The sequence below is a fragment of the Oncorhynchus mykiss genome, unplaced genomic scaffold (assembly GCF_013265735.2).
Source record: "Oncorhynchus mykiss isolate Arlee unplaced genomic scaffold, USDA_OmykA_1.1 un_scaffold_120, whole genome shotgun sequence".
Taxonomy (NCBI): domain Eukaryota; kingdom Metazoa; phylum Chordata; class Actinopteri; order Salmoniformes; family Salmonidae; genus Oncorhynchus; species Oncorhynchus mykiss.
In genome coordinates this window covers 296,885-320,943 of record NW_023493661.1, presented here as the reverse complement: position 1 = coordinate 320,943, position 24,059 = coordinate 296,885, and the positions used below count along the sequence as shown (strand labels likewise).

At 49.8% G+C, this 24,059-nt stretch overlaps 1 protein-coding gene across 9 annotated transcripts in view; it reads right to left on the bottom strand.

The window, feature by feature from the left end:
* Positions 1–24,059, bottom strand: part of LOC110517481 (trinucleotide repeat-containing gene 6A protein) — an 84,682-nt gene that overhangs the window by 10,262 nt on the left and 50,361 nt on the right. For 7 of the 9 annotated variants that reach the window (XM_036972127.1, XM_036972123.1, XM_036972124.1 and 4 more), the window contains 9 exons: positions 21,233–21,388; positions 20,759–20,875; positions 19,830–19,964; positions 19,616–19,720; positions 18,297–18,480; positions 14,591–14,713; positions 8,835–9,008; positions 7,520–7,657; positions 2,558–2,665 (listed from right to left, as the gene is read on the bottom strand). In XM_036972127.1, the coding sequence (XP_036828022.1) occupies positions 2,558–2,665; positions 7,520–7,657; positions 8,835–9,008; positions 14,591–14,713; positions 18,297–18,480; positions 19,616–19,720; positions 19,830–19,964; positions 20,759–20,875; positions 21,233–21,388 (1,240 nt within the window). The remainder of the gene's footprint in view (positions 1–2,557; positions 2,666–7,519; positions 7,658–8,834; positions 9,009–14,590; positions 14,714–18,296; positions 18,481–19,615; positions 19,721–19,829; positions 19,965–20,758; positions 20,876–21,232; positions 21,389–24,059) is intronic. The other 2 variants (XM_036972128.1, XM_036972129.1) reach the window with 2 other exon arrangements.

The following is a 24,059-nucleotide window of genomic DNA, read 5'->3' as shown; positions in this document are numbered from 1 at the left end:
GGGAAGAGAGAGGGGGAAGAGAGAGGGGGAAGAGAGAGGGGGAAGAGAGAGAGAGAGAGAGGGGGAGGATAGAGGGGGAGGAGAGAGGTGGAGGAGAGAGGGGGAAGAGAGAGGGGGAAGAGAGAGGGGGAAGAGAGAGGGGGAAGAGAGAGGGGGAAGAGAGAGGGGGAAGAGAGAGAGAATAGAGAGGGGGAGGAGAGAGGGGGAAGAGAGAGAGAATAGAGAGGGGGAGGAGAGACAGAGGGGGAAGAGAGAGGGGGAAGAGAGAGGGGGAAGAGAGAGGGGGAGGAGAGAGGGGGAAGAGAGAGGGGGAGGAGAGAGGGGGAAGAGAGAGGGGGAGGAGAGAGGGGGAAGAGAGAGGGGGAAGAGAGAGGGGGAGGAGAGAGGGGGAAGAGAGAGGGGGAGGAGAGAGGGGGAAGAGAGAGGGGGAAGAGAGAGGGGGAAGAGAGAGGGGGAAGAGAGAGGGGGAAGAGAGAGGGGGAAGAGAGAGGGGGAAGAGAGAGGGGGAGGAGAGAGACAATAGAGAGGGGGAAGAGAGAGAGAATAGAGAGGGGGAGGAGAGAGGGGGAGGAGAGAGGTGGAGGAGAGAGGGGGAAGAGAGAGGGGGAGGAGAGAGGGGGAAGAGAGAGGGGGAAGAGAGAGGGGGAGGAGAGACAGAGGGGGAAGAGAGAGGGGGAAGAGAGAGGGGGAAGAGAGAGGGGGAGGAGAGAGGGGGAAGAGAGAGGGGGAGGAGAGAGGGGGAAGAGAGAGGGGGAAGAGAGAGGGGGAAGAGAGAGGGGGAAGAGAGAGGGGGAAGAGAGAGGGGGAGGAGAGAGACAATAGAGAGAGGGGGAGGAGAGAGACAATAGAGAGGGGGAAGAGAGAGAGAATAGAGAGGGGGAGGAGAGAGGGGGAGGAGAGAGGTGGAGGAGAGAGGTGGAGGAGAGAGGGGGAAGAGAGAGGGGGAGGAGAGAGGGGGAAGAGAGAGGGGGAAGAGAGAGGGGGAAGAGAGAGGGGGAAGAGAGAGGGGGAAGAGAGAGGGGGAGGAGAGAGAGAATAGAGAGGGGGAGGAGAGAGGGGGAGGAGAGAGGGGGAAGAGAGAGGGGGAAGAGAGAGAGAGAGAGAGGGGGAGGAGAGAGAGAGAGGGGGAAGAGAGAGGGGGAAGAGAGAGAGAACAATCCATAAGGTGATAAATGACCTGGATTGATAATGACAGAAGGAGAAGTTTACAACAATGTGATTTATACCTCCAATGTGATGGTTGCAACCATTATCAATCACCCATATTAACAAACTGATTTAAATTCTCTAGTATAGACTACTGATCATAATGAACAATCATTTTATATTTATCGTCCCAGCTGAGAGTCAGGCCTACCCGTAGTGGGGAGAGTCAGGCCTACCCGTAGTGGGGAGAGTCAGGCCTACCCGTAGTGGGGAGAGTCAGGCCTACCCGTAGTGGGGAGAGTCAGGCCTACCCGTAGTGGGGAGAGTCAGGCCTACCCGTAGTGGGGAGAGTCAGGCCTACCCGTAGTGGGGAGAGTCAGGCCTACCCGTAGTGGGGAGAGTCAGGCCTACCCGTAGTGGGGAGAGTCAGGCCTACCCGTAGTGGGGAGAGTCAGGCCTACCCGTAGTGGGGAGAGTCAGGCCTACCCGTAGTGGGGAGAGTCAGGCCTACCCGTAGTGGGGAGAGTCAGGCCTACCCGTAGTGGGGAGAGTCAGACCTACCCGTAGTGGGGAGAGTCATACCTACCCGTAGTGGGGAGAGTCATACCTACCCGTAGTGGGGAGAGTCAGGCCTACCCGTAGTGGGGAGAGTCAGACCTACCCGTAGTGGGGAGAGTCAGACCTACCCGTAGTGGGGAGAGTCAGACCTACCCGTAGTGGGGAGAGTTAGACCTACCCGTAGTGGGGAGAGTCAGACCTACCCGTAGTGGGGAGAGTCAGACCTACCCGTAGTGGGGAGAGTCAGACCTACCCGTAGTGGGGAGAGTCAGACCTACCCGTAGTGGGGAGAGTCAGACCTACCCGTAGTGGGGAGAGTCAGACCTACCCGTAGTGGGGAGAGTCAGACCTACCCGTAGTGGGGAGAGTCAGACCTACCCGTAGTGGGGAGAGTTAGACCTACCCGTAGTGGGGAGAGTCAGACCTAGCCGTAGTGGGGAGAGTCAGACCTAGCCGTAGTGGGGAGAGTCAGACCTAGCCGTAGTGGGGAGAGTCAGACCTAGCCGTAGTGGGGAGAGTCAGACCTAGCCGTAGTGGGGAGAGTCAGACCTAGCCGTAGTGGGGAGAGTCAGACCTACCCGTAGTGGGGAGAGTCAGACCTACCCGTAGTGGGGAGAGTCAGACCTACCCGTAGTGGGGAGAGTCAGACCTACCCGTAGTGGGGAGAGTCAGACCTACCCGTAGTGGGGAGAGTCAGACCTACCCGTAGTGGGGAGAGTCAGACCTACCCGTAGTGGGGAGAGTCAGACCTACCCGTAGTGGGGAGAGTTAGACCTACCCGTAGTGGGGAGAGTCAGACCTACCCGTAGTGGGGAGAGTCAGACCTACCCGTAGTGGGGAGAGTTAGACCTACCCGTAGTGCTTTGTGTTGTACTGGTGAGTGAACCACTGTGGCTGGAGGCACGACTAGATGACCAGGCACTGTTAGAAGGCATCGTGGTGTTCAGAGATGAGGATGGTCCTGGGGAGTGAGAGAGGAGAGAAGAGAGAGAACAGAGGAGAGAGAGAGGAAAGAGAAGAGAAGAGAGAAGAGAGAAGAGAGAAAAGAGAAGAGAGAAAAGGGAGAGGAGAGAGACAAAGGAGAGAGAAAGAGAGAGGGAGAGAGACAAAGGAGAGAGGGAGAGAGACAAAGGAGAGAGAAAGAGAGAGGGAGAGAGACAGAGAGAGAGGGAGAGAGAGGGAGAGAGACAAAGGAGAGAGAAAGAGAGAGGGCGAGAGAGAGAGACAGAGAGAGAAAGAGAGAGGGAGAGAGAGAGACAGAGAGAGAGAAAGAGATACAGAGAGAGAGAAACACAGTTACCACCGGACAGAACAATAGACTCCAAAGGCAGGGATGGAATGAAGCTAGTCCACTAGCCTGAGGACAGACCGGGTTAGTTGACTGACTGTAGAACTACAAATCATCAAGTCAGGGATGGAATGAAGCTAGTCCACTAGCCTGAGGACAGACCGGGTTAGTTGACTGACTGTAGAACTACAAATCATCAAGTCAGGGATGGAATGAAGCTAGTCCACTAGCCTGAGGACAGACCGGGTTAGTTGACTGACTGTAGAACTACAAATCATCAAGTCAGGGATGGAATGAAGCTAGTCCACTAGCCTGAGGACAGACCGGGTTAGTTGACTGACTGTAGAACTACAAATCATCAAGTCAGGGATGGAATGAAGCTAGTCCACTAGCCTGAGGACAGACCGGGTTAGTTGACTGACTGTAGAACTACAAATCAACAAGTCAGGGATGGAATGAAGCTAGTCCACTAGCCTGAGGACAGACCGGGTTAGTTGACTGACTGTAGAACTACAAATCATCAAGTCAGGGATGAAATGAAGCTAGTCCACTAGCCTGAGGACAGACCGGGTTAGTTGACTGACTGTAGAACTACAAATCATCAAGTCAGGGATGGAATGAAGCTAGTCCACTAGCCTGAGGACAGACCGGGTTAGTTGACTGACTGTAGAACTACAAATCATCAAGTCAGGGATGAAATGAAGCTAGTCCACTAGCCTGAGGACAGACCGGGTTAGTTGACTGACTGTAGAACTACAAATCATCAAGTCAGGGATGAAATGAAGCTAGTCCACTAGCCTGAGGACAGACCGGGTTAGTTGACTGACTGTAGAACTACAAATCATCAAGTCAGGGATGGAATGAAGCTAGTCCACTAGCCTGAGGACAGACCGGGTTAGTTGACTGACTGTAGAACTACAAATCATCAAGTCAGGGATGGAATGAAGCTAGTCCACTAGCCTGAGGACAGACCGGGTTAGTTGACTGACTGTAGAACTACAAATCATCAAGTCAGGGATGAAATGAAGCTAGTCCACTAGCCTGAGGACAGACCGGGTTAGTTGACTGACTGTAGAACTACAAATCATCAAGTCAGGGATGGAATGAAGCTAGTCCACTAGCCTGAGGACAGACCGGGTTAGTTGACTGACTGTAGAACTACAAATCATCAAGTCAGGGATGGAATGAAGCTAGTCCACTAGCCTGAGGACAGACCGGGTTAGTTGACTGACTGTAGAACTACAAATCATCAAGTCAGGGATGGAATGAAGCTAGTCCACTAGCCTGAGGACAGACCGGGTTAGTTGACTGACTGTAGAACTACAAATCATCAAGTCAGGGATGGAATGAAGCTAGTCCACTAGCCTGAGGACAGACCGGGTTAGTTGACTGACTGTAGAACTACAAATTATCAAGTCAGGGATGGAATGAAGCTAGTCCACTAGCCTGAGGACAGACCGGGTTAGTTGACTGACTGTAGAACTACAAATCATCAAGTCAGGGATGAAATGAAGCTAGTCCACTAGCCTGAGGACAGACCGGGTTAGTTGACTGACTGTAGAACTACAAATCATCAAGTCAGGGATGGAATGAAGCTAGTCCACTAGCCTGAGGACAGACCGGGTTAGTTGACTGACTGTAGAACTACAAATCATCAAGTCAGGGATGGAATGAAGCTAGTCCACTAGCCTGAGGACAGACCGGGTTAGTTGACTGACTGTAGAACTACAAATCATCAAGTCAGGGATGGAATGAAGCTAGTCCACTAGCCTGAGGACAGACCGGGTTAGTTGACTGACTGTAGAACTACAAATCATCAAGTCAGGGATGGAATGAAGCTAGTCCACTAGCCTGAGGACAGACCGGGTTAGTTGACTGACTGTAGAACTACAAATCATCAAGTCAGGGATGGAATGAAGCTAGTCCACTAGCCTGAGGACAGACCGGGTTAGTTGACTGACTGTAGAACTACAAATCATCAAGTCAGGGATGGAATGAAGCTAGTCCACTAGCCTGAGGACAGACCGGGTTAGTTGACTGACTGTAGAACTACAAATCATCAAGTCAGGGATGAAATGAAGCTAGTCCACTAGCCTGAGGACAGACCGGGTTAGTTGACTGACTGTAGAACTACAAATCATCAAGTCAGGGATGAAATGAAGCTAGTCCACTAGCCTGAGGACAGACCGGGTTAGTTGACTGACTGTAGAACTACAAATCATCAAGTCAGGGATGGAATGAAGCTAGTCCACTAGCCTGAGGACAGACCGGGTTAGTTGACTGACTGTAGAACTACAAATCATCAAGTCAGGGATGGAATGAAGCTAGTCCACTAGCCTGAGGACAGACCGGGTTAGTTGACTGACTGTAGAACTACAAATCATCAAGTCAGGGATGAAATGAAGCTAGTCCACTAGCCTGAGGACAGACCGGGTTAGTTGACTGACTGTAGAACTACAAATCATCAAGTCAGGGATGGAATGAAGCTAGTCCACTAGCCTGAGGACAGACCGGGTTAGTTGACTGACTGTAGAACTACAAATCATCAAGTCAGGGATGGAATGAAGCTAGTCCACTAGCCTGAGGACAGACCGGGTTAGTTGACTGACTGTAGAACTACAAATCATCAAGTCAGGGATGGAATGAAGCTAGTCCACTAGCCTGAGGACAGACCGGGTTAGTTGACTGACTGTAGAACTACAAATCATCAAGTCAGGGATGGAATGAAGCTAGTCCACTAGCCTGAGGACAGACCGGGTTAGTTGACTGACTGTAGAACTACAAATTATCAAGTCAGGGATGGAATGAAGCTAGTCCACTAGCCTGAGGACAGACCGGGTTAGTTGACTGACTGTAGAACTACAAATCATCAAGTCAGGGATGGAATGAAGCTAGTCCACTAGCCTGAGGACAGACCGGGTTAGTTGACTGACTGTAGAACTACAAATCATCAAGTCAGGGATGGAATGAAGCTAGTCCACTAGCCTGAGGACAGACCGGGTTAGTTGACTGACTGTAGAACTACAAATCATCAAATCAGGGATGGAATGAAGCTAGTCCACTAGCCTGAGGACAGACCGGGTTAGTTGACTGACTGTAGAACTACAAATCATCAAGTCAGGGATGGAATGAAGCTAGTCCACTAGCCTGAGGACAGACCGGGTTAGTTGACTGACTGTAGAACTACAAATCATCAAGTCAGGGATGGAATGAAGCTAGTCCACTAGCCTGAGGACAGACCGGGTTAGTTGACTGACTGTAGAACTACAAATCATCAAGTCAGGGATGGAATGAAGCTAGTCCACTAGCCTGAGGACAGACCGGGTTAGTTGACTGACTGTAGAAGTACAAATCATCAAGTCAGGGATGAAATGAAGCTAGTCCACTAGCCTGAGGACAGACCGGGTTAGTTGACTGACTGTAGAACTACAAATCATCAAGTCAGGGATGGAATGAAGCTAGTCCACTAGCCTGAGGACAGACCGGGTTAGTTGACTGACTGTAGAACTACAAATCATCAAGTCAGGGATGGAATGAAGCTAGTCCACTAGCCTGAGGACAGACCGGGTTAGTTGACTGACTGTAGAACTACAAATCATCAAGTCAGGGATGAAATGAAGCTAGTCCACTAGCCTGAGGACAGACCGGGTTAGTTGACTGACTGTAGAACTACAAATCATCAAGTCAGGGATGGAATGAAGCTAGTCCACTAGCCTGAGGACAGACCGGGTTAGTTGACTGACTGTAGAACTACAAATCATCAAGTCAGGGATGGAATGAAGCTAGTCCACTAGCCTGAGGACAGACCGGGTTAGTTGACTGACTGTAGAACTACAAATCATCAAGTCAGGGATGGAATGAAGCTAGTCCACTAGCCTGAGGACAGACCGGGTTAGTTGACTGACTGTAGAACTACAAATCATCAAGTCAGGGATGGAATGAAGCTAGTCCACTAGCCTGAGGACAGACCGGGTTAGTTGACTGACTGTAGAACTACAAATCATCAAGTCAGGGATGGAATGAAGCTAGTCCACTAGCCTGAGGACAGACCGGGTTAGTTGACTGACTGTAGAACTACAAATCATCAAGTCAGGGATATTCAATAGTGCTGAGCGATTAAACAACATTTCACTTATTTTGGGTTTAAAGATAAAGAGATAAATCAGATCAAGTCTGAACTGTGTGATGTAGTAGGGAGTTGTAGTTTCTCGAGATATAAATCAGATCAAGTCTGAACTGTGTGATGTAGTAGGGAGTTGTAGTTTCTCGAGAGATAAATCAGATCAAGTCTGAACTGTGTGATGTAGTAGGGAGTTGTAGTTTCTCGAGAGATAAATCAGATCAAGTCTGAACTGTGTGATGTAGTATATATATAAAACTAATGTAATATATAATATATATATACATCTAATGTAATATATAATATATATATCTACATAGAGGACGATGTCCTGTCAGGTCTCTGGTCTACATAGAGGACGGTGTCCTGTCAGGTCTCCGGTCTACGTAGAGGAGGGTGTGTGTTACCTGTCAGGTCTCTGAGGTGGTCTATATGGCGGACGGTGTTGATGGAGAGGTTGTTGATGACACTACCAGGGGTCACGAAAGGGTCAGTCTCAGGGTCGATGTTGGGGTAACCTTTCCATGGCTCCCCGGGCCGGAACTCTGGGGAGAGACATACAGGAATAGAGAGTGAGGGGGGGTCTGGCGAGAGTTATACAGGAATAGAGAGTGAGGGGGGGTCTGGAGAGAGTTATACAGGAATAGAGAGTGAGGGGGGTCTGGAGAGAGTTATACAGGAATAGAGAGTGGGGGGGGGGGGGGGGGGGTCTGGAGAGAGTTATACAGGAATAGAGAGTGAGGGGGGGTCTGGAGAGAGTTATACAGGAATAGAGAGTGAGGGGGGGTCTGGAGAGAGTTATACAGGAACAGAGAGTGAGGGGGGGTCTGGAGAGAGTTATACAGGAATAGAGAGTGAGGGGGGGTCTGGAGAGAGTTATACAGGAATAGAGAGTGAGGGGGGGTCTGGAGAGAGTTATACAGGAATAGAGAGTGAGAAGAGGGTCTGGAGAGAGTTATACAGGAATAGAGAGTGAGGGGGGTCTGGAGAGAGTTATACAGGAATAGAGAGTGGGGGGGGGGGGGGTCTGGAGAGAGTTATACAGGAATAGAGAGTGAGGGGGGGTCTGGAGAGAGTTATACAGGAATAGAGAGTGAGGGGGGGTCTGGAGAGAGTTATACAGGAATAGAGAGTGAGGGGGGGTCTGGAGAGAGTTATACAGGAATAGAGAGTGAGGGGGGGTCTGGAGAGAGTTATACAGGAACAGAGAGTGAGAAGAGGGTCTGGAGAGAGTTATACAGGAATAGAGAGTGAGGGGGGGTCTGGAGAGAGTTATACAGGAATAGAGAGTGAGGGGGGGTCTGGAGAGAGTTATACAGGAATAGAGAGTGAGGGGGGGTCTGGAGAGAGTTATACAGGAATAGAGAGTGAGGGGGGGTCTGGAGAGAGTTATACAGGAATAGAGAGTGAGGGGGGGTCTGGAGAGAGTTATACAGGAATAGAGAGTGAGGGGGGGTCTGGAGAGAGTTATACAGGAATAGAGAGTGAGGGGGGGTCTGGAGAGAGTTATACAGGAATAGAGAGTGAGGGGGGGTCTGGAGAGAGTTATACAGGAATAGAGAGTGAGGGGGGGTCTGGAGAGAGTTATACAGGAATAGATAGTGAGGGGGGGGGGGGGGGGTCTGGAGAGAGTTATACAGGAAGTATGGAGAAGGTACTACTCTGTTTCACCAGTTTGTATTTAAAGTGTGTGTGTGTGTGAGAGTGTGTGTGAGTGCATACCTGGGGGCCAGGTAACGTTGGTGTTTCCATGGGGGGATTTGGCACGAGGGGGCCAGCTGTCGCCCACCGAGCCCATTGATTGGCCGGGAGAGCTTAGGGGGGCGGAGCCAGCAGACAGGAAGTCATAGGGACCGAAGGGAGAATCCTCCAGACGCAGCCCAGACGACATGGCACCTGGAGACACAAACACACTGTTATATAAACACACACACACACACACCACAGCCAATAACACAGAGCACCAGGAGACACCTGGTGTTTGAGATCGATTACATTACAGTCGGAGAAAGACTGACCTTCAAATCACCTTGAATTCTAGATAGATCAGTCAGTCAGCCAGTCAGTCAGTCAGCTCCTAAATAACTATTATTACCTGTAGATCAGTCAGTCAGCTCCTAAATAACTATTATTACCTGTAGATCAGTCAGTCAGCTCCTAAATAACTATTATTACCTGTAGATCAGTCAGTCAGTCAATCAGCTCCTAAATAACTATTATTACCTGTAGATCAGTCAGTCAGTCAGCTCCTAAATAACTATTATTACCTGTAGATCAGTCAGTCAGTCAGCCAGCTCCTAAATAACTATTATTACCTGTAGATCAGTCAGTCAGTCAGTCAGTCAGTCAATCAGCTCCTAAATAACTATTATTACCTGTAGATCAGTCAGTCAGTCAGTCAGTCAGTCAATCAGCTCCTAAATAACTATTATTACCTGTAGATCAGTCAGTCAGTCAATCAGCTCCTAAATAACTATTATTACCTGTAGATCAGTCAGTCAGCCAGTCAGTCAGCTCCTAAATAACTATTATTACCTGTAGATCAGTCAGTCAGTCAGTCAGTCAGCTCCTAAATAACTATTATTACCTGTAGATCAGTCAGTCAGCCAGTCAGTCAGCTCCTAAATAACTATTATTACCTGTATATCAGTCAGTCAGTCAATCAGCTCCTAAATAACTATTATTACCTGTAGATCAGTCAGTCAGTCAGTCAGTCAGCTCCTAAATAACTATTGTTACCTGTAGATCAGTCAGTCAGTCAGTCAGCTCCTAAATAACTATTGTTACCTGTAGATCAGTCAGTCAGTCAGTCAGCTCCTAAATAACTATTATTACCTGTAGATCAGTCAGTCAGCTCCTAAATAACTATTATTACCTGTAGATCAGTCAGTCAGTCAGTCAGCTCCTAAATAACTATTATTACCTGTAGATCAGTCAGTCAGTCAGCTCCTAAATAACTATTATTACCTGTAGATCAGTCAGTCAGTCAGTCAGCTCCTAAATATCTATTATTACCTGTAGATCAGTCAGTCAGTCAATCAGCTCCTACATAACTATTATTACCTGTAGATCAGTCAGTCAGTCAGCTCCTACATAACTATTATTACCTGTAGATCAGTCAGTCAGTCAGCTCCTAAATAACTATTATTACCTGTAGATCAGTCAGTCAGCCAGTCAGTCAGCTCCTAAATAACTATTATTACCTGTAGATCAGTCAGTCAGTCAGCTCCTAAATAACTATTATTACCTGTAGATCAGTCAGTCAGTCAGTCAGCTCCTAAATAACTATTATTACCTGTAGATCAGTCAGTCAGTCAGCTCCTAAATAACTATTATTACCTGTAGATCAGTCAGTCAGTCAGTCAGCTCCTAAATAACTATTATTACCTGTAGATCAGTCAGTCAGTCAGTCAGCTCCTAAATAACTATTATTACCTGTAGATCAGTCAGTCAGTCAGTCAGCTCCTAAATAACTATTATTACCTGTATATCAGTCAGTCAGTCAGTCAGCTCCTAAATAACTATTATTACCTGTAGATCAGTCAGTCAGTCAGTCAGCTCCTAAATAACTATTATTACCTGTAGATCAGTCAGTCAGTCAGTCAGCTCCTAAATAACTATTATTACCTGTAGATCAGTCAGTCAGTCAGTCAGCTCCTAAATAACTATTATTACCTGTAGATCAGTCAGTCAGCCAGTCAGTCAGTCAGCTGGTGCTCAGTAACAGAAAAATGTATTCTCTCCAATACGGACAAACACACAGAGACGTCCCAGGCTTGGACACACACTGAGAGACGTCCCAGGCTTGGACACACACTGAGAGACGTCCCAGGCTTGGACACACACTGAGAGACGTCCCAGGCTTGGACACACACTGAGAGACGTCCCAGGCTTGGACACACACACTGAGAGACGTCCCAGGCTTGGACACACACACTGAGAGACGTCCCAGGCTTGGACACACACACTGAGAGACGTCCCAGGCTTGGACACACACACTGAGAGACTTGGACACACACTGAGAGGCGTACCAGGCTAGGACACACACTGAGAGACGTACCAGGCTTGGACACACATACTGAGAGACGTGGACACACACTGAGAGACGTACCAGGCTTGGACACACACTGAGAGACGTACCAGGCTTGGACACACACACTGAGAGACGTGCCAGGCTTGGAGACACACACTGAGAGACGTGCCAGGCTTGGAGACACACACTGAGAGACGTACCAGGCCTGGACACACACTGAGAGACGTACCAGGCTTGGACACACACAGAGACGTACCAGGCTTGGACACACACACTGAGAGACGTCCCAGGCCTGGACACACACACTGAGAGACGTACCAGGCTTGGACACACACACTGAGAGACGTACCAGGATTGGACACACACACTGAGAGACGTACCAGGCTTGGAGACACACACAGAGACGTACCAGGCATGGACACACACACACTGAGAGACGTACCAGGCTTGGACACACACACACTGAGAGACGTACCAGGCTTGGACACACACACACTGAGAGACGTACCAGGCTTGGACACACACACTGAGAGACGTCCCAGGCCTGGACACACACACTGAGAGACGTCCCAGGCCTGGACACACACAGAGACGTACCAGGCTTGGACACACACACTGAGAGACGTACCAGGCTTGGACACACACACTGAGAGACGTCCCAGGCTTGGACACACACACTGAGAGACGTCCCAGGCTTGGACACACACACTGAGAGACGTCCCAGGCTTGGACACACACACTGAGAGACGTCCCAGGCTTGGACACACACACTGAGAGACGTCCCAGGCCAGGACACACACTGAGAGACGTCCCAGGCCAGGACACACACACTGAGAGACGTCCCAGGCTTGGACACACACACTGAGAGACGTCTCAGGCTTGGACACACACACTGAGAGACGTCTCAGGCTTGGACACACACACTGAGAGACGTCCCAGGCCAGGACACACACACTGAGGAGACGTACCAGGCTTGGACACACACACTGAGGAGACGTACCAGGCTTGGACACACACACTGAGGAGACGTACCAGGCTTGGACACACACACTGAGGAGACGTACCGGGCCAGGACACACACACTGAGGAGACTTACCAGGCCTGGACACACACACTGAGGAGACGTACCAGGCCTGGACACACACACACACACTGAGGAGACGTACCAGGCTTGGACACACACTGAGAGACGTAACAGGCCTGGACACACACACTGAGGAGACGTACCAGGCTTGGACACACACTGAGAGACTTGGACACACACTGAGAGATGTGGACACACACACTGAGAGACGTACCAGGCTTGGACACACACTGAGAGACGTACCAGGACACACACACTGAGAGACGTACCAGGCTTGGAGACACACACTGAGAGACGTACAAGGACACACACACTGAGAGACGTACCAGGACACACACTGAGAGACGTACCAGGCTTGGACACACACTGAGAGACGTACCAGGCTTGGACACACACTGAGAGACGTACCAGGCTTGGACACACACACTGAGAGACGTACCAGGACACACACTGAGAGACGTACCAGGCTTGGACACACACACTGAGAGACGTCCCAGGCCTGGACACACACACTGAGAGACGTACCAGGCTTGGACACACACACACTGAGAGACGTACCAGGCTTGGACACACACAGAGACGTAACAGGCCTGGACACACACACTGAGGAGACGTACCAGGCTTGGACACACACTGAGAGACTTGGACACACACTGAGAGATGTGGACACACACACTGAGAGACGTACCAGGCTTGGACACACACTGAGAGACGTACCAGGACACACACACTGAGAGACGTACCAGGCTTGGAGACACACACTGAGAGACGTACAAGGACACACACACTGAGAGACGTACCAGGACACACACTGAGAGACGTACCAGGCTTGGACACACACTGAGAGACGTACCAGGCTTGGACACACACACTGAGAGACGTACCAGGACACACACTGAGAGACGTACCAGGCTTGGACACACACACTGAGAGACGTCCCAGGCCTGGACACACACACTGAGAGACGTCCCAGGCCTGGACACACACACTGAGAGACGTCCCAGGCCTGGACACACACACTGAGAGACGTACCAGGCTTGGACACACACACTGAGAGACGTACCAGGATTGGACACACACACTGAGCGACGTACCAGGCTTGGACACACACACACTGAGAGACGTACCAGGCTTGGACACACACACACTGAGAGACGTACCAGGCTTGGACACACACACACTGAGAGACGTACCAGGCTTGGACACACACACACTGAGAGACGTACCAGGCTTGGACACACACACACTGAGAGACGTCCCAGGCTTGGACACACACACTGAGAGACGTCCCAGGCTTGGACACACACACAGAGACGTCCCAGGCTTGGACACACACACTGAGAGACGTCCCAGGCTTGGACACACACACTGAGAGACGTCCCAGGCTTGGACACACACACTGAGAGACGTCCCAGGCTTGGACACACACACAGAGACGTCCCAGGCCAGGACACACACTGAGAGACGTCCCAGGCTTGGACACACACACAGAGACGTCCCAGGCTTGGACACACACACAGAGACGTCCCAGGCTTGGACACACACACTGAGAGACGTCTCAGGCTTGGACACACACACTGAGAGACGTCTCAGGCTTGGACACACACACTGAGAGACGTCCCAGGCCAGGACACACACACTGAGGAGACGTACCAGGCTTGGACACACACACTGAGGAGACGTACCAGGCTTGGACACACACACTGAGGAGACGTACCAGGCCTGGACACACACACTGAGGAGACGTACCAGGCCTGGACACACACACACACTGAGGAGACGTACCAGGCTTGGACACACACTGAGAGACGTAACAGGCCTGGACACACACACTGAGGAGACGTACCAGGCTTGGACACACACTGAGAGACTTGGACACACACTGAGAGATGTGGACACACACACTGAGAGACGTACCAGGCTTGGACACACACTGAGAGACGTACCAGGACACACACACTGAGAGACGTACCAGGCTTGGAGACACACACTGAGAGACGTACAAGGACACACACACTGAGAGACGTACCAGGACACACACTGAGAGACGTACCAGGCTTGGACACACACTGAGAGACGTACCAGGCTTGGACACACACACTGAGAGACGTACCAGGACACACACTGAGAGACGTACCAGGCTTGGACACACACACTGAGAGACGTACCAGGACACACACACTGAGAGACGTACCAGGACACACACACAGAGACGTACCAGGCTTGGACACACACACTGAGAGACGTACCAGGCTTGGACACACACACTGAGAGACGTACCAGGACACACACACTGAGAGACGTACCAGGCTTGGACACACACACTGAGAGACGTACCAGGACACACACACAGAGACGTACCAGGCTTGTGCTCCAGAGGTGAGTTAACGGACACGTCCAAGGCCGTCCACTTCTTCAGACGAGACTGAGGCTCCTTACAGCCAGACCCCGTGTCAAGGCCTACATTCAGGTTAGAGTTCAAGCCTGGAGAAGACGAGAGAATTTCAGTATTTCAGATATACACAGACAGAACTACGTAGACACCAGGATAAAACACTGTCTAGAACTACGTAGACACCAGGATAAAACACTGTCTAGAACTACAGATCTACGTAGACACCAGGCTAAAACACTGTCTAGAACTACGTAGACACCAGGATAAAACACTGTCTAGAACTACAGAACTACATAGACACCAGGATAAAACACTGTCTAGAACTACAGAACTACGTAGACACCAGGATAAAACACTGTCTAGAACTACAGAACTACGTAGACACCAGGATAAAACACTGTCTAGGACTACAGAACTACGTAGACACCAGGATAAAACACTGTCTAGAACTACAGAACTACGTAGACACCAGGATAAAACACTGTCTAGAACTACAGAACTACGTAGACACCAGGATAAAACACTGTCTAGAACTACAGAACTATGTAGACACCAGGATAAAACACTGTCTAGAACTACAGAACTACGTAGACACCAGGATAAAACACTGTCTAGAACTACAGTACTACGTAGACACCAGGATAAAACACTGTCTAGAACTACAGAACTACGTAGACACCAGGATAAAACACTGTCTAGAACTACAGAACTATGCAGACACCAGGATAAAACACTGTCTAGAACTACAGAACTACGCAGACACCAGGATAAAACACTGTCTAGAACTACAGAACTACGCAGACACCAGGATAAAACACTGTCTAGAACTACAGAACTACGCAGACACCAGGATAAAACACTGTCTAGAACTACGTAGACACCAGGATAAAACACTGTCTAGAACTACAGAACTACGTAGACACCAGGATAAAACACTGTCTAGAACTACAGGACTACGTAGACACCAGGATAAAACACTGTCTAGAACTACAGAACTACGTAGACACCAGGATAAAACACTGTCTAGAACTACAGAACTATGTAGACACCAGAATAAAACACTGTCTAGAACTACAGAACTACGTAGACACCAGGATAAAACACTGTCTAGAACTACAGAACTACGTAGACACCAGGATAAAACACTGTCTAGAACTACAGAACTACGTAGACACCAGGATAAAACACTGTCTAGAACTACGTAGACACCAGGATAAAACACTGTCTAGAACTACGTAGACACCAGGATAAAACACTGTCTAGAACTACGTAGACACCAGGATAAAACACTGTCTAGAACTACGTAGACACCAGGATAAAACACTGTCTAGAACTACAGAACTACGTAGACACCAGGATAAAACACTGTCTAGAACTACAGAACTACGTAGACACCAGGATAAAACACTGTCTAGAACTACAGAACTACGTAGACACCAGGATAAAACACTGTCTAGAACTACAGAACTACGTAGACACCAGGATAAAACACTGTCTAGAACTACAGAACTACGTAGACACCAGGATAAAACACTGTCTAGAACTACAGAACTACGTAGACACCAGGATAAAACACTGTCTAGAACTACAGAACTACGTAGACACCAGGATAAAACACTGTCTAGAACTACAGGACTACATAGACACCAGGATAAAACACTGTCTAGAACTACAGAACTACGTAGACACCAGGATAAAACACTGTCTAGAACTACAGAACTACGTAGACACCAGGATAAAACACTGTCTAGAACTACAGAACTACGTAGACACCAGGACAAAACACTGTCTAGAACTACAGAACTATGTAGACACCAGGATAAAACACTGTCTAGAACTACAGAACTACGTAGACACCAGGATAAAATACTGTCTAGAACTACGTAGACACCAGGATAAAACACTGTCTAGAACTACAGAACTACGTAGACACCAGGATAAAATACTGTCTAGAACTACGTAGACACCAGGATAAAACACTGTCTAGAACTACAGAACTATGCAGACACCAGGATAAAACACTGTCTAGAACTACAGAACTACGCAGACACCAGGATAAAACACTGTCTAGAACTACAGAACTACGCAGACACCAGGATAAAACACTGTCTAGAACTACAGAACTACGCAGACACCAGGATAAAACACTGTCTAGAACTACGTAGACACCAGGATAAAACACTGTCTAGAACTACAGAACTACGTAGACACCAGGATAAAACACTGTCTAGAACTACAGAACTACGTAGACACCAGGATAAAACACTGTCTAGAACTACAGGACTACATAGACACCAGGATAAAACACTGTCTAGAACTACAGAACTACGTAGACACCAGGATAAAACACTGTCTAGAACTACAGAACTACGTAGACACCAGGATAAAACACTGTCTAGAACTACAGAACTACGTAGACACCAGGACAAAACACTGTCTAGAACTACAGAACTATGTAGACACCAGGATAAAACACTGTCTAGAACTACAGAACTACGTAGACACCAGGATAAAATACTGTCTAGAACTACGTAGACACCAGGATAAAACACTGTCCAGGAAACCCCCGTAGACACAGGGATAGTAGCGAGACAGCTTGATGTACCAGGACACCCCCTGGACAGGACACTAGTCTATCTCCTGTTACTGTAGTGTGAGACAGCTTGATGTACCAGGACACCCCCTGGACAGGACACTAGTCTATCTCCTGTTTCTGTAGTGAGACAGCTTGATGTGCCAGGACACCCCCTGGACAGGACACTAGTCTATCTCCTGTTTCTGATGTACTAGGACACCCCCTGGACAGGACACTAGTCTATCTCCTGTTTCTGTAGTGAGACAGCTTGATGTGCCAGGACACCCCCTGGACAGGACACTAGTCTATCTCCTGTTTCTGTAGTGAGACAGCTTGATGTGCCAGGACACCCCCTGGACAGGACACTAGTCTATCTCCTGTTACTGTAGAGAGACAGCTTGATGTACCAGGACACCCCCTGGACAGGACACTAGTCTGTCTCCTGTTTCTGTAGTGAGACAGCTTGATGTACCAGGACACCCCCTGGACAGGACACTAGTCTGTCTCCTGTTTCTGTAGTGAGACAGCTTGATGTACCAGGACACTAGTCTATCTCCTGTACCAGGACACCCCCTGGACAGGACACTAGTCTGTCTCCTGTTTCTGTAGTGAGACAGCTTGATGTACCAGGACACCCCCTGGACAGGACACTAGTCTGTCTCCTGTTTCTGTAGTGAGACAGCTTGATGTACCAGGACACCCCCTGGACAGGACACTAGTCTGTCTCCTGTTTCTATAGTGAGACAGCTTGATGTACCAGGACACTAGTCTGTCTCCTGTTTCTGTAGTGAGACAGCTTGATGTACCAGGACACTAGTCTGTCTCCTGTTTCTGTAGTGAGACAGCTTGATGTACCAGGACACTAGTCTGTCTCCTGTTTCTGTAGTGAGACAGCTTGATGTACCAGGACACTAGTCTGTCTCCTGTACCAGGACACCCCCTGGATAGGACACTAATCTATCTCCTGTTTCTGTAGTGAGACAGCTCGATGTGCCAGGACACCCCCTGGACAGGACACCAATCTATCACAGCAGGCAGTGTGAGGGCCCTACTAAATTATCAGATTGATATTTCCTTCAGGCATCATGAAGGCCTACCTAAAGGGAAGTTGGTAAAGGAGCCCATGTGGTTGGGCTCCTTCTGCAGCTCAGATGCATTCTGGGGCATGTAGTTGTCCATGTAGGACTTGAGGGGCTGGTGGGCGGGGTTCTGCTTCAAGAGGGAGTGGTCGAGGTGTTGCGGAGGCTGCATCATCGACTGGGACGAACCAATAGGACGGCCCTGCACACAGAGAAGGGAGGGGTTAGATGACGGCACAGACAGTTAGTCTGTACTATAGACTAGTATCGGAAAACAACCAAGGTTGTGTATAACGTGAAACACAGACACCGAGAGACAGGCAGAGAGACAGACAACACCGAGAGACAGACAGTTAGTCTGTACTATAGACTAGTATCGGAAAAGAACCAAGGTTGTGTATAACGTGAAACACAGACACAGAGAGACAGGCAGAGAGACAGACAACACCGAGAGACAGACAGTTAGTCTGTACTATAGACTAGTATCGGAAAAGAACCAAGGTTGTGTATAACATGCAACACAGACACAGAGAGACAGGCAGACACCGAGAGAGAGACAGACAACACCGAGACAGGCAGAGAGACAGGCAGACAACACCGAGACAGGCAGAGAGACAGACAGACAACACCGAGACAGGCAGAGACAGAGAGACAGACAGACAACACCGAGACAGGCAGAGACAGAGAGACAGACAGACAACACCGAGACAGGCAGAGACAGAGAGACAGACAGACAACACCGAGAGACAGACAGACAACACAGAGAGACAGACAGACAACACAGAGAGACAGACAGACAACACAGAGAGACAGACAGACAACACAGAGAGACAGACAGACAACACAGAGAGACAGACAGACAACACAGAGAGACAGACAGACAACACAGAGAGACAGACAGACAACACTGAGAGAGGCAGAGAGACAGAGACAGGCAGACAGACAACACCGAGAGACAGACAGACAACACCGAGAGACAGACAGACAACACCGAGACAGCCAGAGAGACAGACACAAAGAGGCAGAGAGACTGAGACAGGCAGACAGACAACACCGAGAGACAGACAGACAACACCGAGAGACAGACAGACAACACCGAGAGACAGACAGACAACACTGAGAGAGGCAGAGAGACAGAGACAGGCAGACGGACAACAACGAGAGACAGACAGACAACACCGAGAGAGAGACAGACAGACAACACCGAGACAGCCAGAGAGACAGACACAAAGAGGCAGAGAGACTGAGACAGGCAGACAGACAACACCGAGAGACAGACAGACAACACCGACAGACAGACAGACAGACAGAAACAGACAGACACAGCCAGTATGTACCTGCTGGTCCTGCTGGCGTCCCACAGGCATTGGTCTGTGACTCTGCTGCTGTCCAACAGGCATGGGTCTCTGATTCTGCTGCTGAGACTGCTGGAGGAGGAGACGCTGTGGAGACAAACGACCCGTCAGGAATTACACTAGATTTCAGATCTGAGTTAACGGACATCAGTGTTAACCTGTGTATGACGGTGTGTGTGTGTCTGTGTGTGCTAACCTGTAACTGGTTAAGCTGGTTGAGTTGAGACAGCTGGTTGAGTTGAGACAGCTGGTTGAGGACAGCTACTTGCTGTGGACCAAACAGGTTCAGACCTCCTGCACTGGGAGGGTACTTCAGGATAGAGGGAGGGACCTGGAACACAGTCACATCAACTAGATTAGTAGAACAGAGACAGGCCTCCTGCACTGGGGAGGACAACTAGATTAGTAGACCAGTCAGGCCTCCTGCACTGGGAGGACAACTAGATGAGTAGAACATAGTCAGACCTCCTGCACTGGGAGGACAACTAGATTAGTAGAACAGTCAGGCCTCCTGCACTGGGAGGACAACTAGATTAGTAGAACAGTCAGACCTCCTGCACTGGGAGGACAACTAGATTAGTAGAACAGTCAGACCTCCTGCACTGGGGAGGACAACTAGATTAGTAGAACAGAGAGACCTCCTGCACTGGGAGGACAACTAGATTAGTAGGACAGTCAGACCTCCTGCACTGGGGAGGACAACTAGATTAGTAGAACAGAGAGACCTCCTGCACTGGGAGGGTACTTCAGTAGAGACGTCACTAGTAAGGCAATGGGGAGAATATTATTGGACCTTCAGGAGGTTGAACATCCCCTTTAAAGGGACCCCCTGGTTAACATCCCCTTTAAAAGGACCTCCCGGTTAACATCCCCTTTAAAGGGACCTCCCGGTTAACATCCCCTTTAAAAGGGACCTCCCGGTTAACATCCCCTTTAAAAGGGACCTCCCGGTTAACATCCTCTTTAAAGGGACAGTCTGGTTAACATCCCCTTTAAAGGGACAGTCTGGTTAACATTTTTATATGATCACACCAGGTAGTTCTTCGGTGGCCACATATATTGAGAGTGTGTGTGTGTGTGTGTGTGTGTGTGTGTGTGTGTGTGTGTGTGTGTGTGTGTGTGTACCTGAGAGGACAGGACGGGTGGAGGCACTTGGTTACGGAGATTGTTCTGGGCTGAGTTGAGGGGCTGGGGAGCGTTATGAGATGGTACTGCACTGCTGCCATACATGGAGTTCACGATCTGAAACACACACACACACACGTTAAGAGGACTGAAACACACACACACACACACACGTGAAGAGGACTGAAACACACACACACACACACGTTAAGAGGACTGAAACACACACACACACACACACGTTAAGAGGACTGAAACACACACACACACACACACACACACACACACACACACGTTAAGAGGACTGAAACACACACACACACACGTGAAGAGGACTGAAACACACACACACACACACGTGAAGAGGACTGAAACACACACACATTAAGAGGACTGAAACACACAGGATACACACACTTCGGACAGATTGTCACAAACAAACACACTATATTCAAGAGCATCGTAACCACTCACCTGCCTACCAGCCTCAGAGACAGAGGGGGTGGGAGCCTGCCCTGAGCAGAGAGAGGGGATAGGCTGAGCAGAGTGGGAGGGGGAAAAGCTCATGCCGTGATTGGAGGAGAGCTCCTCCGAGGCGGAGCGATCATAAGCAGAGAGCGGCAGGGAGAGCTGCAGAGGCAAGGACAGACGGACAGATGAGGAAGGAGGCATGACATCGTGGAAAACAGGGAGAGGAAGAGAGAGAGGAGAGAAGGCCCGAGAAGATGGAGGGAGGAAGAGAGAGAAGGCCCCAGAAGATGGAGGGAGGATGGAGAGAAGGCCCCAGAGGATGGAGGAAGAGAGAGGGAGGAAGAGAAGGCCCCAGAGGATGGAGGGAGGAAGAGAGAGGGAGGAAGAGAAGGCCCCAGAGGATGGAGGGAGGAAGAGAGAGGGAGGAAGAGAAGGCCCCAGAGGATGGAGGGAGGAAGAGAGAGGGAGGAGAGGAGAGAAGGCCCCAGAGGATGGAGGGAGGAAGAGAGAGGGAGGAGAGGAGGCCCCAGAGGATGGAGGGAGGAAGAGAGAGGGAGGAGAGAAGGCCCCAGAGGATGGAGGGAGGAAGAGAGACGGAGGAGAGAAGGCACCCAGAGGATGGAGGGCGGAAGAGAGACGGAGGAGAGAAGGCACCCAGAGGATGGAGGGCGGAAGAGAGAGGGAGGAGAGAAGGCCCCAGAGGATGGAGGGAGGAAGAGAGAGGGAGGAGAGAAGGCCCCAGAGGATGGAGGTAGGAAGAGAGAGGGAGGAGAGAAGGCCCCAGAAGATGGAGGGAGGAAGAGAGAGGGAGGAGAGAAGGCCCCAGAAGATGGAGGGAGGAAGAGAGAGGGAGGAGAGAAGGCCCCAGAGGAAGCTAGAGAAGCGGCAGGAAGCCAAAGCTTTTTTATGACGCTGAGCTACCACCAGGGGACTACATTCTGTAATGACACTGAGCTACCACCAGGGGACTACATTCTGTAATGACACAGAGCTACCACCAGGGGACTACATTCTGTAATGACACTGAGCTACCACCAGGGGACTACATTCTGTAACGACACTGAGCTACCACCAGGGGACTACATTCTGTAATGACACTGAGCTACCACCAGGGGACTACATTATGTAATGACACTGAGCTACCACCAGGGGGCTACATTCTGTAATGACACTGAGCTACCACCAGGGGACTACATTCTGTAATGACACTGAGCTACCACCAGGGGACTACATTCTGTAATGACACTGAGCTACCACCAGGGGGCTACATTCTGTAATGACACAGCTACCACCAGGGGACTACATTCTGTAATGACACTGAGCTACCACCAGGGGACTACATTCTGTAACGACACTGAGCTACCACCAGGGGACTACATTCTGTAACGTCACTGAGCTACCACCAGGGGACTACATTATGTAATGACAATGAGCTACCACCAGGGGACTACATTCTGTAATGACACTGAGCTACCACCAGGGGACTACATTCTGTAATGACACTGAGCTACCACCAGGGGGACACTGAGCTACCACCAGGGGACTACATTCTGTAATGACACTGAGCTACCACCAGGGGACTACATTATGTAATGACACTGAGCTACCACCAGGGGACTACATTCTGTAATGACACTGAGCTACCACCAGGGGACTACAATCTGTAATGACACTGAGCTACCACCAGGGGGCTACATTCTGTAATGACACTGAGCTACCACCAGGGGGACACTGAGCTACCACCAGGGGGCTACATTCTGTAATGACACTGAGCTACCACCAGGGGGACACTGAGCTACCACCAGGGGACTACATTATGTAATGACACTGAGCTACCACCAGGGGACTACATTCTGTAATGACACTGAGCTACCACCAGGGGACTACATTCTGTAATGACACTGAGCTACCACCAGGGGACTACATTCTGTAATGACACTGAGCTACCACCAGGGGACTACATTCTGTAATGACACTGAGCTACCACCAGGGGACTACATTCTGTAATGACACTGAGCTACCACCAGGGGACTACATTCTGTAATGACACTGAGCTACCACCAGGGGACTACATTCTGTAATGACACTGAGCTACCACCAGGGGACTACATTCTGATATGACACTGAGCTACCACCAGGGGACTACATTCTGTAATGACACTGAGCTACCACCAGGGGGCTACATTCTGTAATGACAATGAGCTACCACCAGGGGACTACATTCTGTAATGACACTGAGCTACCACCAGGGGACTACATTCTGTAATGACACTGAGCTACCACCAGGGGACTACATTATGTAATGACACTGAGCTACCACCAGGGGGCTACATTCTGTAATGACACTGAGCTACCACCAGGGGGCTACATTCTATAATGACACTGAGCTACCACCAGGGGGCTACATCCTGTAATGACACTGAGCTACCACCAGGGGACAACATTCTGATATGACACTGAGCTACCACCAGGGGGCTACAATCTGTAAAGACACTGAGCTACCACCAGGGGACTACATTCTGTAATGACACTGAGCTACCACCAGGGGACTACATTCTGTATTGACACTGAGCTACCACCAGGGGACTACATTCTGTAATGACACTGAGCTACCACCTGGGGGCTACATCCTGTAATGACACTGAGCTACCACCAGGGGACTACATTCTGATATGACACTGAGCTACCACCAGGGGACTACATTCTGTAATGACACTGAGCTACCACCAGGGGACTACATTCTGATATGACACTGAGCTACCACCAGGGGACTACATTCTGTAATGACACTGAGCTACCACCAGGGGACTACATTCTGTAATGACACTGA